The sequence below is a fragment of the Calonectris borealis genome, chromosome Z (genome assembly GCF_964195595.1).
Source record: "Calonectris borealis chromosome Z, bCalBor7.hap1.2, whole genome shotgun sequence".
In the NCBI taxonomy this organism is placed as follows: domain Eukaryota; kingdom Metazoa; phylum Chordata; class Aves; order Procellariiformes; family Procellariidae; genus Calonectris; species Calonectris borealis.
The window spans coordinates 16,039,103-16,058,706 of NC_134352.1; the positions used below are offsets into that span (position 1 = coordinate 16,039,103).

General features: G+C 52.5%; 1 protein-coding gene across 8 annotated transcripts in view; it reads right to left on the reverse strand.

Annotated features, from left to right (window-relative positions):
• The window catches only part of B4GALT1 (beta-1,4-galactosyltransferase 1), a 36,899-nt gene extending 27,381 nt beyond the window's left edge, over positions 1–9,518 (reverse strand). For 3 of the 8 annotated variants that reach the window (XR_012670943.1, XM_075137140.1, XM_075137142.1), the window contains exon 1: positions 9,211–9,518. Coding sequence is in view for 7 of the 8 variants with exons in the window: in XM_075137140.1 (XP_074993241.1) it covers positions 9,211–9,481 (271 nt within the window). In the remaining variant the exon portion in view is untranslated. Of the gene's footprint in view, positions 1–324; positions 667–7,103; positions 7,727–8,765; positions 8,950–9,210 lie in introns of those variants that run through there. The other 5 variants (XM_075137141.1, XM_075137139.1, XM_075137144.1 and 2 more) reach the window with 5 other exon arrangements.
• Between the last annotated feature and the right edge of the window lie 10,086 nt (positions 9,519–19,604).

A 19,604-nucleotide genomic window follows, 5' to 3' on the forward strand; every position in this document is an offset into this window, starting at 1 on the left:
TACATCCACAGCAAGGCAGCTGCTTCTGGGACAGGCTTGACGCAAATCAGCCGCTTAATACATTCAGTGGCGCCAGTAAGAACAGGAAAACGTAAAAAACCTGAATAGGCTGTTTTCAAATACAGAATGCCTAAAACAACCTGGACTTCATAAAGCCATGTGGCTGACAAAAGCAACAGCAACAGCTGCGAATTGACGCTTTCAGTTCACTTCCCAAGCAGGACGAGGCTAAAGCCAAATTTGCAAACCCAGGCTTTCCAGCGGGTGACCAGAGTCATGGTTCCAGCTGCTAATTTTAAATCATTTTGACCAAAATTTGACTACCTGGATAGCAAGTATCCCCAAGGCTGTTGTCTCCCAAGGATGCTGACTCAGGACACAATCCGCCGATGCCAAGAAAGCGTGCGAAGTTTGCTGCGAGTGCTGTCGCACCAGCCAAAACTGCATCCCTATCCATTGTTTACTAGGTAAACTTTCCAGCCCGATTCACTCCATCTCAATCTTTTCTGCTTTGGTTCAAGGTGACTGCCTGAAACAGAAGCCACTGTATTTTGAGCCCCTGCTATAAACAGACAGGCATGAAAGAGCTACGTGGACTTGCAGCTCCGGTCACCCATACAGCCCAGGATTTATAGGCAGACACCTTTTGGCTTCAGAGTTACAAAGTTCCAACAAAGCAGCTTCACCAGCCTCTACCGCACACTTTAGCAAAAGAAGACCTCGAAAATATGAATAAGCAACTGCCTGAAGCCTGCAAAAGACACAAGAGCATGGCCTCACATCCAAACACTTCAAGGATTGTAAAAGGAGGTTTTAGCTGGCAGTGGTAGGGTAAGAGAGAGACGTGCACACACAAAAAGCCAACCTGCTCCCGCCCCCCGTCTCTGACACTCAGAAGCATTTCTGCTCAAAGGGAAGGTGCACAGGAAAAGCGTTGTGCAGGCACAGATGCCGGGGGTGCGTCGTGGTGCACACAAACAGGAAGCAGCTTAGAATCATAGAATCATAGAATCATTAAGGTTGGAAAAGACCTCTAAGATCATCGAGTCCAACCGTCAACCCAACACCACCATGCTCACTAAACCATGTCCCCAAGCGCCTCATCTACACATCTTTTAAATACCTCCAGGGATGGTGGCTCAAAACCACTTCCCTGGGCAGCCTGTTTTTGCTTCTTACACGAAGCAAAAGGTGAGGCTTGCAAAAAGCTAGAGGCAGCGTAGTGCTCGAGCCTCAGGAACCTGCCCCACTACCCAGATGATCTTCTCGTCCCCTGCTTCCCAACATGGCCACGCTTGCCACAACAGGTAAACCTCTTGGCATGTGAGGCTGCCAGCACATGTCCTCCCCGGTGCTCATCCTGCTGACTCAAATGAGACGATCCTGGCACAAAAAGCCCAGAATCCGCTTGACCTGATGCTATAATAAATCTAGAGGCTGCTCCAGCCTCCCTGGACCACAGGTACTAGAAGCATTGGGAAAACTCAAGCAGCAATGACCCGCAGAGCCAGAATTGTACCCTTGCATCCCCAGGGGGGCTGCAAATGGGACAGTGCCACGCTCCTTCCAAGAAGGTGGTAGTGGGTGATACAACATGGGGCAGCAGCCACAAAAGGCAGCCCCGGGGGTTCAGGTGGGACAGGGTAGGGGGGAACCCCTTCCCCAGGAGGGTGGTGCAGCCCCAGCAGAAGGAGATGGGAAGGAGGGCAGCTGGGTTCATGGGCACGTTTGGAGAGGTGATCTAGCAGACTGAATCACCCTTCCAAGCACTTTGCTGGGAAAAACGGCAAAATTTACCTGTGCGCTTTAAGCCAGGCGCAAATCTCAAGATATTTAATTTAGTGAGAATGAAAGCAAAAGCGTATAGCACGAAGGTTGGGAAAAAATCTCTCCCCAAACAGAGCAGAAAAGAACGTTTCCATCTCCCTGGCCGAGAGCCGGGCACTGCTCTCTAACCGCCGAGCCACGTGCACACCCGCACTGCCATGCTCAGACAAACCTCATGCGAAAGGAAAGCTGGAAAAGAGAAGCAGAACTCGCAGAAAGGAAAAAAAAAAAAACACAACCTCTCTTTGCAGGGGCCCAGCAGAAAAGGGAAGGGCCCGTCGGCTGCACCAAGTCCGCCCTGGTTGGGAAAAACAAAACCAGCTCCACCCCGGAAAACGTGGGGGCAAGTCTGTGGAGCAGGGGTCAGTCCCAGCCCCCAGACCCACGTGGAAGCTCCAGGGCAGGCAGGTAGCTGCATCCCACAGCTCAGCAAAGCAAGCGTTTCCTATTAAAATCAGAGCTGTGCCAGCACCTACGCAGGCGGCACCAGCCAGGCTTGAATTGGGGTTCAGCCCCATGCTGGGGGGACGGGACCAGTGGAAGGGACAGCCCCAGCACCCCCCATCTAGCTGGGTCCTCTGAGCAGCCCCCTGTCCTGGCATGCGACCCACCGGCCAAAACAGCCATGGGGACATCTCTGACTCCTTGCAAACTGGCTGGCAGCTGCTGCCCCTTGCTGCCTGCAGCCCTCGCTCCCCCGTGAGCGTTTTAAAAAAAAAAAAAAATCCTTGGGTCTGGCCAGAAATATCCCAGCGAGGGAAAAAAAGCCTTCCCAAGGACTGGGATACGTTTTCTTTGGCTGGTCTGCACTTGCAAAGTTGCATCCCCTTACGGATGTCAGCTATGCTGACGCAAGACTTGAGCCTGCTACACCAGCACATGCCCTGTCTTGGGCAGGCTCACACAGTGTCTGGCATCTGCGACCGCGGACCCCAAAGGAAAACAGGCTGAAAAAGATGAGGATGCATCACACGCGCTGGCAACACTTGGTCTGCACGATGGCAGGTTTGCATGATTAACTGAGCGACTACAGCCAGAGAAAAAAATTTCTTAATCTAACCCCAAATGCTGCCTGTTCCAACACAAGGTCTCACACTTGTGAGACACATGGTGTCTCCAAAAAAAAAAAGATTGTCGTTTCCACGAGAAGGTACTTTTGGGAGAGAAGCAAAGTCCTCATCCATGGCTCAAATCCAGCACACGCTCACTGAAGTGGCTTTGAACTGTCTCCCTTTGAGCCGGGCAATCTGCATACGATTAGCCCTGCTCGCTGCCGCCGTGAAATTAAATTCCAGGCCCTCGAACAGCAAACTCAAAACAAACAAACAGAGAGGCCCGGATCAGAAAAAGGCTGAGCTGCCCCCCGCCAGGAACCCCCCACCCTGCCGCAGGACGGGATGGGCAGACGGGAGCTCTCCTGGGCTGAGTGGCATCCCAGGGACGTGGCTCTGCCAGGGGCAGACCCAAATCGCAAGGCAGCCCCCAGCCCCCCTGCCCCATCCCATCCCATCCCACCAGTGGCGGCTGCACCTGGATCCCAGCGCTGCCCCGGGGCTGGGGCGCGCTCCCCAGATAGCGCGGGCGAGCGCCGGGTGCCAGGTGGGGTGGAGGTGCGTCTGTCTGGCCGAAACTCAGCCAGGGCTTGCGCACCCCCAAAAGCGCGGGGTGCCACCCCAGCCTGGGGACCGGTGGTAGATGAGGTGACAAAAGCAGCCCTCTTTCAGACAAACATCTGCAGGGGCTTGGGGACTGCCCCGAGCTCCTGCAGCTCAGCTGCAGCCGGGAGGCAGCTGGAAAGGCTGTTTGCCGTGCCCCAGCGTCACCGGCGGCCATGGCTACTGCTTGCCCATCTGGAGGTGCTAATCACGCCTGGCCCACCAAGCCCCTCTCCTTGCAGGCAGGGGCTCTAGGCACCGATTGGCACAAATGAAAACACTGTCCCGGTGGAGACGGGCTGAGCAGTGAGACCTTCTCCAGCCCAGGGACAGAGAGGGGCGAGCTGGACACTGACACTCTCCATCCACGTCCCAGAAAACCCCAGATCTTTGGCCCCACCACTGTAGCACTGCTGTGGACTGGCCGGCTCTGATCCCAAATGCTCTGCAACCAAAACCCTCCTGCCCCGCAGAGAAGGGTGCACGGGAGGGAGGGAGGGGAGCAGTAGCTGCAGGATGCTGGCCAAAGAGGAGGGTTCACCAGGAGGAGAGGAGGTGAGCAGTGGAGTCCAGCAGCCCAGCACCTCGGGCTTGCTCCCGAGACCACCAGACCCAGAATACCTCCCTGCTGAGGACCGTGCACCCCCAGCATGCTACCCTTTAGGGTGGGGTGGGGGCCCTCAACACAGTGACAATGTCCTCCATCTGCTGAGTGAAGTCAGACTAAGGAACTCCACACCAGAGGAGAAAAGTTGAGAGCTTAACTGAATTCTGCATCCAAGTTCGGGAAGCTGCAAGCGTCTGTCTCCTTCCAAACACAAACTTGGCCCAATTTCCAAAGAAACTAGCTGTTCCTTCAGATCAATGCTGGCAGAGAAACAAGCACATTATAAAACACTAGATGCACGAGATGGGAAACTTTCCTTTTCTCCCCAGCACATCCTGTCTGTTTTGCCATGTCCCTGAAACAGCTTGCTCTCCAGGAAGGCACCCTACCTTTCCGAGTTAGTTTGCAAGCCCAATTAATAGTCCTTGACCTTCACTTTAACTAGATAAGAGGATGCTAGATATGCTCTCACCACAGAGGCTGCTCCCTGCCCGCGGAGAAAGCCTGCGCTACAGAGGTACGACGTGCTCCCGACCACACGGGTAGCTGCGGAGCTGTCGGTGGTGTTGCCAGCATCGCGCATCTGCTCCCTGCCAAACATCTTAAACATATTCTTTGGAGAAGTTTAACACAGTTTCTCAACCTCTCTTTTGAGGCCAAGAAAGCCTAACTTTGAGCAAACTGGTCCACGTGTTAGCTCCCCCTCCCCCAGCCCTTCTCTTTGAGTTTCTGTTTTACTTTTTCGAAACACGGCAGCGGAGGGACACAGCACAACCCCAGCTTGCAGCCATGAGCAAAGTAATGTCCATAGCACCAGGGCTGGGGGGGAGGCGGGAGGCAGCGGAGATAGCGGCTGTATCGGAAAGGTTCAAAAAAAGAAAAAAAAATAGCAAAGCAGAAAATAGCAAGTTGAGACGATAGGAGGGGGAGATGCTGCGTGTAAAGCAAATGTTTTCTCTCCCACCTGGTATCATAAGTGACCCCACAGATTCAGACAGCCCCAGTTTCTGGGGCAGAAACCCCCCCACAGGGAGACGAGAGCCCATGACTGCAGGTGGGCCACATGACAGGAACCAGACCCCAGGCATGCCAAACCTAGCAAACCCCTCCGGCACGGTCACCACCAGAAGTCTTCTTAAAAAATGGTGTTTTCAGCACCTCTTAGGTTTTCACTCTTTTGCCCCAAATTATGCCCTGCTAGGGTTCTGCCAGTGCTAAAGCATCCTCTACCCCTGCCCATGCAATGTCCACTCACACAGGGGCCTCAAACTAGATTACTTGTGAATTTACCGACCTCTCAGGCAGCACATAACCTCTAAAACCGTCTGTAATACAGGCAGTAAGCATCACCCACCTATTTGACAGGCTAGCTCTGCCTCCTCCAAACAAACCTCAAAGCATCAGAATACTCACATCACTTATCGTCAGCATCTACGGTTCAGAGCGACTGCTTGCACTGACTACCCAGGCATGAGAAGCGGTGTATCAAAGAGAAAGCCCATGCCATAGGTCCTTCCCCCTCCAATCGACCGATGGCTGCCAAAGGAGCTTCTTTCTCTCGATCTTCGTTTTTTTAAATATGCTTCGCTAACAGTGGGAAGCATCCGTGTCTATCCAGGACTCTGGCATCTCGAAGAAACAGTTGTTTTTCTTGCATGCCCAAGATCTCCCAGCATTTGGAAACTGTATTCCTCCTCAAACACTAGTGAAAACGGGTGCATCTCTAGTGGTTTGTGCTTTGGACAGTTCACTGGTTCAGATACTAACCTAGATTTTTTGTTTTGTCAATATCCCTTAATTATTAGGGTTTGGGGTTGTCAGTTTTCTAAACTTAAACCTGGGGGTGAAAAGCTACTGAGCCAGACACCGGACTGCAACACATTCAGTGCACTTGGGTTGTCTTTGCCATGAGATGCTCACGGGGCTGAGGGTAAGAACACATCTCTTCAGTCTGCCATCCCTTACCAGCCGCACCTGGTATCTAAACGAGGGTCAAAAATGGCTAAGGAGACAGCTGTACTTTAAAATAACCTTCATAAACAACACGTGCTCTCCGTCAGGCGGGACTTGAAAATGACATCCCTGAAATACAGATAAGCCTGTCCATGAGATTCTGCTTTGCAGACTTCTGGCACCAAAAGATAAGCGCTGCTTTAAGATGAGCTGTTTTGGAGAGGGATCTTACTGCCAAAGAACCTGCCCCCTTCCGCACTCCCTCCTAAAAACAGCAGGCATATAACTACCCCATCACCAAAACACAAAGACCTCATGGAAAAGATAGAAGAAAAGCATTTGGCGGTTTTGAAAGCGCTTAGGCCAACATATATACTACTTCTATAGAGCAACTTTTTAACTTAAAAAAAAAACCAAAAAACAACAATACTGTTCTACAGTTCCTAAAGAACATAACAGTTTGCGGAATGGACACTTGCAGGATATATCTGGACTTACTTGCTTTTGGGCTTCTCAGAGGCCAAAATTTCACCACAGCAAGCAGGCTCTGCTTCTCAATACCCCATTTAAGATACTCATTGGCTCTCAACTGGAGCATAAATCCAAAATGCTTATATTACCTTGTATTAGAGAATTTCATAGCTGTTAAGGACTTCTAATTCAAAGTTGAATTATGGTATTATTTCCCCAGTCCTGATTTACGCTTTTAAATTATAAATAAAGCCAAGTGAACCATAAAAGCATTTTAAATTTGGCAGCTTCTTGTAGAGATTAAACCTCATTCAGCTAATGCATTTGCTGCAGAGCCAGACAGCAGGCATTGTAAACTACTCTCTCGAAACATCGCTAGAAAGAAAACGCTGGGCCTCTGAAACGAGTACCTGGCTATTTGACCATTCAAAAAGCCTGAGCAGCTCGGTCACACATATCCTGCGTGATTCATCACATGCTTCCCAACAACGGGGGGAGGAGGGGAGCAGAAAATAAAAAAAAAAAAGGATGAGGCGCATTTCAATAAACTTAGGTTTACGCTGAGGGAACAGGGAGTTGGAGCTACTTACTGCTATCAGAGCACTTTTCCATGGCTTTTGGAAGGTGGGAATCACAGAAAAGTCCTTGCTGGTTCCTGCTTCTTATGTTCATACAAATAAGGAGCTTTGTGCACAAAAAGAAGAGTTTTTTTTAATTCTGGGTGGGTGAATTAAGTGTTGGAAAGGCCTGTGGTGTGTACACCTCTCCATCCCCCACACTGGCCTTAGAGATACATGAGATGTTGATCAGGGCAGACTCAGCTCTGACCAACGTCTGAGGCACGACAGGATTGTTTTACAAATGCTGTTTGCTACCAAAACTGAAAAGAGCAGGAAAAAAACAAAACCCCATCAGGTTTCTCACCTACATACCGGCTACAAACCTTGAAGACGTGACGGTGCCAGCCTGCATCTGACTGCACCACCCCACAAGTACTGAAGGTAACACAGCTAGAAACCATTTGCCTACTGTGTTGTAAAGAGCTACTTTCTACACGGCCCTGTAGCTCTCTGAACATCTGTAACCACTTCCAGTAGCCTCATTTGGCCTTTGGCGGATTCTGCAAATTGCACTGAGGATGTTACAAAGACGGTATAAAATATTTCAATTGATCCTTCAGCGACTAACTCTGATAACGCTTTGAATCTTGGGGACACTAAGAGCATTTCTCTAAACTCCAGGCATTTCAAAAGCACATGACTCACTCCTGAGAGGATCAGCGTAAGCAGAGACCATTTAAAGCAAAGCCATATTCATAACGGGCTCCCACATCCACTTCATGAGGACAGGCTTGCACAGCCACTTTCAACTTAAAGTGATCTAGGGGGAAAAAAGTGAAAGACAAGAATCAAAAACAACAACAAAAAAACATAGCAGTTCCTTTTAGTGACCTCAAAACCACCTTCCTAAAATAACAAACCAGTCATTTGTTATTCAGATGCATTGATCCATAAACAGCTGACCAGTAAGCACCAAGAGAAACTATGAATTTTCTGTCGGTTTCGTAAATTGAAAACCACAGGCAACTTCTTGAAAGTCTCTTCCCCCGTTGTGATCTCCAGTAATAAAGGTGCCCGTGCTAATGTGGCGCAGGGAAGAGGGCCTCCAGGCCCCAAATAGCTTGTGGCTAGGTCACTATCAACTGGGATGCCAGCAGGTCACAGTAATGAACTCTACCTACACCATAGGAGGGTCTATCAAGGAGCAGCAGCTACAAACTACAAGTTTGGTGAGAGCCTTATAAGGAGAGGAAAAAACCTGAAATTCACCTCGCTCCCACCTCTGTCTTGTGACAAAGGCAGTGAATCAAAACAGCTACAGGTGATCAACGCAAAAATGGGACCACCAGCAGGCTGCAAACCTGCCAACAGCCTGCCAGCCTCCCAGCACCCAAACAGCCCTGGGAAAGGCCTGTGGGGAGCACAGCTCCAGCGCAGATAAAACGCACGCCAGGCTGCCACGTATCAGGATGCTGCATCACAGGACCAAATACGTGGGAAGCGCCGCTGGGATGCATAAAAACTGTATTCATGACCCTGCCTCAGAGCGCTTTTTAAACCTATGCCGCTCATCGAGCAAGTCCGCGCACACAAAAGACTGCGAAAGCCTGCACAGCACAAACAGCCCGTCTGATCCTTCCCGTGAGATTGCGCAAGAGGGGTATTTTGGATAGAATTCCCGGAGGAAATTACCCAACCTCTCCGGCAACCAGAAAGAAAACCTTGCCGGACGGGGAGGGAGCGCTCCCCGACAGTGTCGGGGCTCCGCTCGCCGCTGCCCTCCTTGCGAAAGCATCCGCGCCTCGGTCCCCGCAAACACCGTCTCCCCGGGGATTCTCCCACAATCCCCCTCCGCCGGGCGCTGGAGGCTGCGCCGGCCGGCCGGCGGCACGCGTGGACAGCCGCGCCGCTGTCACACCCGCCCCCGCCCCGCGGGGACAGGCACCCACCAGGGACATCAGGGCCCGACGCGCGGCGACGGGACACGGCGGCGGGCGCTGCCGTCGGGGCGGGGGCGGCGGCCGCCCGCGATGCCCGCGCCCCCCCGTGGCCCCCGCGCAGCGGACGGCGGCGGGCGGCAGCACGGGAGGAAGCGGAGCCCCCGTGCCCCCCCAAACCCCGACGGGGCGGCACTCACCGAGCAGCGGGGAGGTCTCGGGGCAGGGGCCCGGCGGCGGCGAGGCGGGCGAGGGCCGGGGCCGGGCGGCGGGCGGCGGCGGGCGGGAGAGGGGCAGCGAGAGGTTGGCGGGCGGCGGGCGGCGCGGCGGCGGCTCGGGGCTGCCCGGCGGCCCCAGGGCGCTGCCCGCCAGGTAGTAGAGCAACGTGGCCGAGAGGTGGAGGGCGCAGAAGGCGACGAGGAGGCGGCAGGCCCGCTGCAGCGAGGTGCCGGGCAGCGACGGCTCCTTCATGCCGCTGCGCTGGCGGGGAGCGCCGCCCGCCCCGCGCCGCGCCGCCGACGGGGGACGGGGACGGGGCGGGGGCGGCGGCGGCTCCGCCTGCCGGGGGGCGGCCCCGCGCCCCGCGCCCCGCCCGCCGCCTCCCGCCGGCCGCCACCGCGGGACGCCCCCGCCATGCCGCCCGCCATCCCCCCCTCCCGCCATCCCACTCGCCATCCCCCCTGGCCATCCCGCCCGGCATCCCTCCGGCATCCCTCCCGGCATCCCTCCCGGCATCCCGCCCCGGCATCCCCCCCCGCCACCCCGCCCCGCCATCCCGCCCGGCATCCTGCCCCGGCATCCCCCACCGCCATCCCGCTCGGCATCCCTCCCGGCATCCCGGCCCGGCATCCCCCCCCGCCATCCCGCCCGGCCCCTAGGAGTACACCCCTCTTCTCTGGCTGGCTCTCCAGCACGGTAGCCGGTAACACCGTGCAGTAACCGTGGCTGCAGGTTCGTGCAGGTGACTGTAGCAGCATGCAAAAACGCTCGGCTTTAGCACAGGGTGTAAGAGGCAGCTGCGAGCCGCTGCGGGGTAGCGCAGGCTGTATTTGGGTTCATGTCCCTTGGAGGGTTTCAGGCAGCCTTCACTTGGCATGACTAAGCATAAACCGTAGTTTTCTGTCAGCTCGGTGTGGCTTGTTTCTGTGTTTTCTGCAAAGCGAAAAAGGCCAGGACCACCTTTTTGTTGAATAAACCACAGGACCCCAGCAGTGCCGGCAGCAGGGCCTTCTGGAGGTCTGCAGCCAAACGTCCTGCTTGGAGCAAGACTATTGCCAGCAGTAGGTGAAGTCAGCTGTGGTTTTGTCCCGCTGAGCCTTGAAAGCTGCCCAGCGTGGGGTTCTCTACTTCTCTGGTGCCCTGATACAGAGCTGTCCCACATTCCTGAGGAAGGAGTTTCCTCATGACCATCATCAAGCCCGCAGATGTGTACCTGGGCAAGCAGGTCTGGGCACCATCCAATGTTGGTCAAAGTTACATGTGTTTCTTACGATTGGCAAGTCCCCGGAGCCTGGAAAAAAAACCTCCTTGGAGCTGCCCTGTAACCCTGTCTCAGCCAGCAGCTGTGATGGTGGGAGGGTTTAGTATTGTCCTTCAGTAAGCGCAGCGATACTCAGGAAGCCAGTACTAACCTTGCTGTTCCCCTGGGCGCTGCAGGCACCTTGCTCACGGCTGACTGGAGAGGGGTTAGTGGCCGTCAGTGACTCACGGGGCAAGCGAGACTGACAGCTGAGCAGGCAAATCCTGCTGGCAGAATGGCAGACTTGCTGGTTAGCCTCATGAGCCTCAGAATGCTTCAGGGACACCGGGTGACACTCAAGTGGTTTTCAAGTGCAATAAATAACTCCTGCCAGTAGTCCTTAATGCTACTATTTAATGTTACTGTTTATTTTGTCTCATGAAAGCAAAGTCACTGCAATAAGAAGTGAGTCTACGTTCTTCTCATTGGTTAAAACTACTTCCCAACACACGCATGCACCACTCCCACGTCCCTCAGCCCTCGTGGTCTGCTGATTTCAGTGGCCTCCAGTGCTGCTTGGTGGGCTGCAAAAATGCTGGTCTGTGGAGCTGTGCTCTCATCCAACATGTTTGGATACTCCTTCAATGTTCGTTCAATGACTGCTCACAGGTACTCTTCCAGATTCATATGCCATCTGTGATGTTTGAAGAACTGTACCGTGTCCCATCCTTTGACCTCCGACAACATCGGTGTTTCTTAGTCTCAAGACTGGCATTCTTCTGTGAGATTAAACGCTGCATCTGGATGTTTCTCTTGCTTTGTGTTGAGGTTTGGACCAGCTAGACCTTACCAGATTGATGTTTTGTCATCTGATCCCACAGACTATAGCTGTTCAATGCTATGCACAAGAAAGCGCACATGCTTTTTTATTACTGGCCGTGGTGAAAACCAGCAGGGCATGGTCTCGGTTTGTGATGCTGTGCTGAGAGAGCAGAAACAGGAAGAGAATGCCCAGGAAGTATGGCTCTTGTTATCAGTGGGAGAGTCTGCACTCGTCTTTAAAAGCTGAAATGGTCAGCTATTTCCAGGAGCAATCTTGAATCTGGACAAATCTACCTTGCTCTGGGACAAAGGAGTTTCCTTTTTCTGGCAGGACAAGGAGTTGACTTCAGGTCTCAGTGTCTCTTTGCCCTTCCCAAGTGGCTTCCACTAACACCTGAAAGCTCCTTTGGAAGATGGGCATCTTTTTCGCCATAAGGAAGCTCAAGGAGAAAGAGTTATTCTGCAGTCAAGGTGCATGACCTGAGACGTGTGCTTCCTCTTTCCTGTTCATTCACAAGTTTCTTAGTTCTTTCTTAGTTCACCTTCTGCAAGTGAGTCCAATAATCACCTTGTGCTTTGGTTAAACCTGATGTTGTGAGCATCATGATGACAATGCCGGTGTCCATGACACTAATGCCATCACTGCTGATATTCTCAGTCAGCATTCAACTAAGGACCAGCTCGTAAATTGCCTTCTTCAATGAGCAAACCCAACTTTCAAAGCCTCCAGGCTCTCCAGACATCTTTTATGGATCAGGTAGCAAAAGGCAACCCACCAATGTGACTCTCAGCAGACAATCCATTCTTCAGAACTTGTAGGTCGGTCCAGAGTTTCCATGTTTCACTGCTGTCAGCAAATAGCTGGACTTGCACTAGTAAAATCTGTCTTTCTTTTCTTTCAGCTTTGAACGGGGCACTTCTAGGGAAAGTTCTCTGTAGTGTATTGAGGGTCAGACCCCAACTGTGACTTGAGGTAGAGTCAATTTGATTTCCCTACATACTATTATGTATTTCATGTCTTAAATTTAGCAAGCAAAAGAAGTTATAGCACAGTGTTCAGTACAAATATCAGAGGGTTAGGAAGCGTCTAACACATTTTTCCACAGGTCCGTTGTAGCACCCTACCATGAATGCCTGCTATGTTTTGTGTGAGTGGTATAAAAATATTGCCATTTTTTCCATGGGACCACTGTCTTGCTCGCACTCAACACGGCTCTGGAAGTAGAGCGGAGCTTTGTGATGAAAGAAGCCTCTGTTGCAGCCGGGGATCGTTTGCACTCTGCACACACTCAAGCGTGCAATCATGGTGTGTATGGGTAAGTTTAGGTATATAAATCTAAGTATGTAACGGCACACTTGTTTTTGGTATAGAGGTAAGACGTCTTTACTGAACCTGTGAATGTGGAAATAGAAGTATAGGTTTTAAAGGAAAACTGCATATGTGCACGTCCTTAGGCAAGATGCGGCTGCACACCCTGCACATCAGCCCTCTCCAGCTTTTCACCATTGCAATCTCCACCCCAGCCCAGCCTGTGAAGAGTCCTTGGAGATCTCACTTTCCCAGCCATACCTGAATCAACTTCTAGCCCCCGGCTTCATTGTGGTGGTGATGTTCTTTTTTGGTGAAGCTAATTTTTACCCTTTTTCTCCCTTCAAAAAACTGCTGTGTGACTATAGTGCTTTGCTGCACATGAATACATCTGTCCATCCACCATGCCTAAGTCTGATTTTAATCAAACTTGGCAGTTGGAAGAGATCATAAACATCCAAAATACTCGCTGAAACACACCATGAGGGTGCAACGGAGTGAAAGTTTGCTGGTAATATGGTGAGACATTTGTAGCTAGGCATCAGAGTATGAGAGAGAAGAGGGAGGTTATAAGCCCCGTACTCTTAGAAGAAAAGCAAAGTTCTCAAGGAGCATGGCAGAATCCAGGAAAGGATATGAATATGTGCCAAATGGGCGTTTATGAATACTGCAGCTCATGGAAGGATTTGTTTCAGTGTGATCTAGCTTTCCAGGTCCATGCTGAGGTCAGTGTTTTAGCCATGGGGGTAGTACCAACTGCTGCCACGGGGCAACCACCCTCGTCAGAAGAGCAGTGTGTGGTCATCACCAACCGGGCAGGCGTGTATCCACATGGAAATGCCCTGTGCCCCGGTCCACAGCAAAACATGGCCCCTCTGAACGCATGATCTTGTGGAGTTGAAGGTGGCTGGGACAATAGGGGTGCAGGAGCTGGTCTAGCCCTTCTGACTATCTCTTTCTAAGCCTTTTCCTGGCCAGGGAGGGCACAGAGAGATACAGCCACTGCAGCAGCTCTTCTACCAGCTTACCCCAAGCTCAGAACACATCATATTGTTGGCTTCTCCAGGGAAAGTGGGGGTCTGGGTTTGTGACACTGCTCTTCAGTGTGGTCGTGGCAGCCCTGAGCATCCCTGGGGACAGCAGCAGGCACTGCATGTGTGAGCAGCCTCAGATTGCACTGGAGTGAAGCCCTCAGCCCTGGGTTGCTCACAAGAGCAAAAAACATGCAGCACACCTCCCCAGGGCATGAAAGTGGTGCCCAGGATGAGCACGGCTCGGGCAAGGAGCAGGCAAGATGAGGGGTAGGAAGGTAAGGTCGGGATTTGGGGAAGATCCAGATGAAGAAGACTGGTAGACAGCAGTAGGTGGCAGTGGGGCCATGCACCCCGTGCTGCGTGGGGGGAGCCGTGCGTGGGGTGCCCCGGTTCACAAGTGCCCTCTGCTGGCACCGTGCACCCTGAGTGCTGGTGACGGACCTTGCATGTGTGCCTGCACGCTCTGGGCTCCAGCCCGTGCGCTGTGCTGTGCAGCTACGCTTCTGGGTTAATTTAGTGCAGCTCCCTTAATAGAAACGCTGCTTACAGGAGTGCCAGCGGGACACACATATGCGCCCTCTCCAGCGGTGTGGGATGGGGGGGACCCTCTTTGAGGTCATTGCTCCCTTCAAGGCATGCAAACCCCAGGGATATCCCCAGTGTCTGTCTCTCTCACCCCATTCTCTCCCTCACTCTGGGGCACGCTGAGCGGGTGGGTGGGCGGGCATCACTGGTGCACAGTGCTGCACCAGACAAGCACATTCCTTTTTTTCCCAGCGCTGTCATGGCAGCAGTGTGGAGCTGCGAATTTCCGCAGGGCAGGGGCCTGAGGCAAGGGCATGGCACCATGCTGCCTGCAGGTCACCCTGCCACAGAGCCACGAGGCTGAGTGTCCCAGCATGGCCCCTGCTCTCGGGATCTTGCTCCGCAAGGCTGCCACTTGCCTTTGTGTGGGCTGCAGAGCTCTTCTGCCAAGGCGCTGGTTTAGGAGGAGCTGACTTCATCTGGAGGAACAGGTAGCAGGCAAGGCAGGCAGACAGCAGAGGAACAAGTGAAGAGAGGCAGAAAGCTCTGGAGATCCAATAGCAACATCCAGCTGCCCTTTGCTGAAAGCCCATAAGAGTCAAATCAGGGACAGCACTGTCTCCGTGGAAAGAAGTCTCATGAGAGACCAGACAACAAGATTTGTCTACAATTTGCAATGTTTATTATTTGAAATATAGGCTTGAAACTGGTCCAGCTTGGCAGAGTGTAAGACTCACATTTGACATCATCTTACAAACCTGGAAGTCTTTTTGCAAGTTCCTCTTTAATTTCTGCTGCCAACAGTTTTGTGGGGTGGTTTTGCACAGTGCAGCAACTTGGCAAGGGTGCCAAGCAGCCCTGAAATAGCGGATGCTGACATAGACCAGCTCCTGCTAACCTCCTTGCCTCCCGAATGGTGCCGGCGGGTCCTGCTGCAGGCTGAGGGTGTCCCATACTTGTGACAGGAAAGGTGCATGAGCCTGTGTCTCCTTACCAGCCCTACAGGGCAGATTCCCCCTTTCGTTTCAGTTTTAGCCAATCCTGTGACAAATGTGTGCATCTTTTTCACTGGATGGTGCTAAGCTGTGTCTCATGTCTCAGGTCCTATTTTGTGTGCTCACCGTGGCAGAGAAGTGAGGATAATCCTCTGCAAGAGGCACACAGTCAGACCTGTCAGAGTACAGGGAGGTGCTTGCAAACTGTTGTGTGGGGGGGTTGTGAGGGGGTTGATGAGTACCAGAGAAAAAAATAACTTCATCTGCAGAGAAACTCATCACCAGGCAAGAAGCCGTATTCTACCTGCAGTTACATTCAAGTGAAGAGAAACTTTTACCATTTCTTTGTTACAGTCTTTGGCATTTTTAACCTGAATGGTTCCTTTATCTGTTTCGGGGGTTTTTTTATAGCTAGACACTGTGGCTCAGCCCAAGGTATGGTGCCATACATATCCCATTCTAGCCACCAAAATAAGGTTAAGTAGACCTTGCCAAAATCTGGTTCCAAAGCCAGCTCAGGTTGGGTCACTGCTGCACTTGCCCAGTTCCTTGCAAGGCTCATTTTCTGTTGGTTTGGGTGGCTCCTGCTGTAGTACTTCCTACAACATACAGCCCGAATCATGTGTTACAGCAATTTAAATATAAATCTATTACAAGGGTGCTCAGGCTTTCTGCTTGTCTTTATCAGCAGTGCATTTCTTCTTTATACACTGCGTTGCTTCCTGGTACAGACAGCAGCAAGAACAGCACCTGTCCAGAGGTGCCAGGACCTGGCTGGGCCCTTGAACAGTGTATTTTCCAGAGCGGAATCTGAGATGAAGGTTACACACAAAGGTGTGGTTTGGTGCCACTGTTGTGAGCTCATTTTGCCTAACAGGAGGCAAAGAGAAACTTCACATTAGCACCTGGCTACTCAAAAGTAAGCTGCTTGCAATGCTTCTAGTTCTGCTCTGATCCGCCAGTACAGATCTAGACAGCCATAGTGTGAGAGTGAAAAATAAAGCAAAGATGTGAGTTAACTGAGGATATTGCTATCTCAATGTAAATGAGAAGTCTCAGAGAGAACTTTGCTCTGCAAACTTCAAAGTTCACTTTGCAACTTTTAAGAGGAATAGAATCCAAAACCTGTGGGAATGTGCTGGAGGAAACAGGATGGGTTTCGCTGGGGGGGACGGTGCCCTTCTGTTCAATGGTATTTGTTGTGGCTCCCTCCTGGTGTTAATTTGTACATACCCAGGTAGCTAATAGGTCATTTGGAAAAAATGATACCTGCACAGTAGGTGGGCTCTGGAGTCAGAAGTAGCAGGCAACCTCAAGGACACACACAGTACTGCTTTTAGTATCTACGTGTAAGACCTGCTTCTTCCTTCTCTGGCAATTTAGCTAAAGGGAAAGTGCTGACCAGTCCGTGTGCCTGCACATTCATTGTATAAAAAGTGCGCTGGAGAGCGTTTCATTCCTTGAATTTTCTTCAGATGGATGCTGCACTCCTGGATGTGTAGAAGAAAGTGGAGAAAAGTGTGAATGTTACCAGCGGCGATCCATGCAAAGGCAGTGTCACCGAACAACATCCCCTCAATGCACGGAGAAACAAAAAGACTTCCCTGATTCTCTTACATTGCATCCCTCTTTACATTAATTCATCCTGGGGTAGCTTCAGGGGCTTTAGCAACTGGCAGACTGGAAGACCAAGCCTTTCCTGCAAAAGCCAAGGGACCTCCTCCACAAATACTTGCCAAGAGCAGCTGTCACTTCGAAGGGGGGAGTTGGCACATGTGCTGCCCGTTTTCCTCCAGTGTGGTGCTAAATGCAAGTTGATGACAGCATTCAGTCCTACACAAGATGGAATCAGCAACACTGAGAAAGAGGAAGGTATAAAAGACTGAGGCCCAGTACGGGTTTCTTCATCCAGAAACAAACTCCAGTGAGAAAGAGGCTCCGAAATCTGTTTTTTTGGTAAATTACAGTGAGTGCAAGTTCCCAGATTAACAAGAGTGAACACCGTTTTGCTTGGGACAGCCGATATACCTACCCCTGCTGCCAGCATCCAGGTTAACTGTGTCAGCTCAGAGAAGGAGGGCACAGTCCCGCAGCGGTCCCAGCCCAGCTAGCTCAGAGCGCTGCCCATCCAGCCCAGGCACACAGCCTCATCTCCTCCCTTACCCAGCATGGTGGCTTGGTTTACCCCACTGAGCATTTACTGGGGAAAAAGTAAATCCATGGGTTTCTGCTGTTTTATCTGCTGTGCTGAGGATTTGGACACCTGTCCCTCTTGTGGGAGCATGTGGAAAAAGGAAGGTCAACACCATCCTTAAGCTGCCAAGGAACTGCAGGGCATTTGCAGACGGCAGATGCATTCAGAGCATGTCTTGCAGTCCAGAGGTTTGAACAGCCAGAGGCAAACCCAAGGGAGAGGACAGGCAGGTGTCCTTGGATCAGGGTGAGCCACAGCAACTTCTGCCCAGCTACAGTGACTCCAGTTGGCAGTTTAAGCAGGGGAAAAAGGTGTGCAATGGATGCTCCCCCTAACCTGCTGCACCTCCGAGGTCCAGCGCACAGCCTGGCCTGGTGGGAGGATCTGATCTTCTCCAGATCGATGCCACCTTGGCCCTGTCCCCTCTGCTGGTGGGAGCGTCAGCAGGCAGGAGGACTCGTCTGTGTACTCATACTGGCTCCTGCTCTCGCAGCCAATGATGTCACTGAGAAATTTTTGAACCATCAGAGAAATAACGAGAGTTACTCACTGCCTGCCACGTGGGAGTATTTACCCACAGTATAAAGAAAGGAGGGAGGCAGCCAAAGGTATAGTCTAGATTCAGAAAGTCTGGCGAAACTGCTGGGAAGCGGTGATGGCTGATCCCTGCCCCAGTTACGCAGGGAGACCTCCTCGGATGTGAGGTTTTGGCTCCCCTGGAGCCAAAGGAAAACCTCTGGTCACCTGCATCTCTGCTTTTTTTGTGTGCAAAGGAGAAGAACAAATCGGTCCTTCTTCCTCCTACTCATGGGGAGACCTCAGAGTGAGCAGAGAGGCAGAACAGAGACTATCATAATCTCTGTAAAACCGACCTGGAGGCAGGGAGGGAGCTAAGGATGAAAATGAGTGTGGACTTGCCCTCCTCTTTTTGACTTGCCCCTTCGTGCAATGGGAGGATAGACTGCGGGCTCTGGGCTTGGGCCGCACGAGGTACTCCTGTTCCCCGGGTACTGTGGTGTTTGTGGGTCCCTGGTGTTTGCTGGTATGCAGAAGCCCTGGGACAAGCAGCAGAACAGGAGTTAAAATATCAGTGCTAAGGCAGCAAGCCGGGAGGCCGAGAACAGCCGTGAAATCCAGGAAAGGCAACAGATAACAGCAAGGAACCGGCAGGTGCTGGGTGAAGCGGTGACGACACCAAGGCCACACCACAGATAAGGCCACCCGGCAGACATGGAGCAAGAGCGATGTGATGCAATCTGGCTTGGCCTCCTGCCATCCGTGCCCAGCCAGATGGAAAGCTGGCAAACAGCGCCGTGGTCACCCGGGAGGCAAAGGCGTGATAAGGGTGATGCGACGAGAGATCCCAGGCGGGCGGCGTAGACACGGACGGGTGGGTACTGGTGAGTGTGTGGGAACAAGCGCAAAGGCAGGGGCAACGCCAGGAGGGAACAAGCGTGAGATCGGTTTTGGAAGTAGAAATCTCTTTCCTTGTTGCCGCTGCCTCCAGCAGTCTCTGCCTTGCTGGCGACGAGACGAAGTCTCTGGTTCTGCAGGCAAGCCCGGGACCTTCATACCTGCCCCTCCTGCCCTTCTGGCAGGGCTGCAGCTGGCGGGGGTGCGGGGAGGAGGCAGCAGAGCCAGAATCCTCACTCCTGCCCCAGGAGAAGCTGGAGGGGAGTCCAAGGGCAGCCCCAGAGGCAGGGGATGGGGAGCAGCTCCCCCATGTGCTGCTGTACTGCTGGGAGCCCAGGACCTGCTCGGGACAGCAGAAGGGTGCCCGTCTTTGTGATACTTGCAACACAGAGAAGGAAAGCCCAGGCTCAAATGTGTGACTGTCTCAGACGTAGCTGGAGCTGTGTGGCCAACGTGAGGGCAAGCAGCCACCAGAAAATTTCCTGTCCCACCTGAGAAAGAATTTCCCCACCTCTTTTTCAAGGGGGACAGCAGGCAGGACTTTCACCAGGGGCTGCAAGCCTGTGCTTGAGAGAAAAGCAGGAAAAGACAAAACCAGTTTGCAAGAGATGATTTCCCCTTCTTCATCTCTTAGCATGTCATTTTAATTTGCTCTGTGAAGGTAGCAGCATTTGAATACCACTGAGGAACCAGGTGGAGGAAGATCAAGACTCGTATCGGCCAACAGCTTTTCCCCAGCACCGCACAACCGGCTGCCTCGGGCACAGAGGAGATGCAGACATTTCCTGCCACCCTCCATCCGAAGAGAGCAATCTGGAGCACACAACATGTCCCAGCTGCATG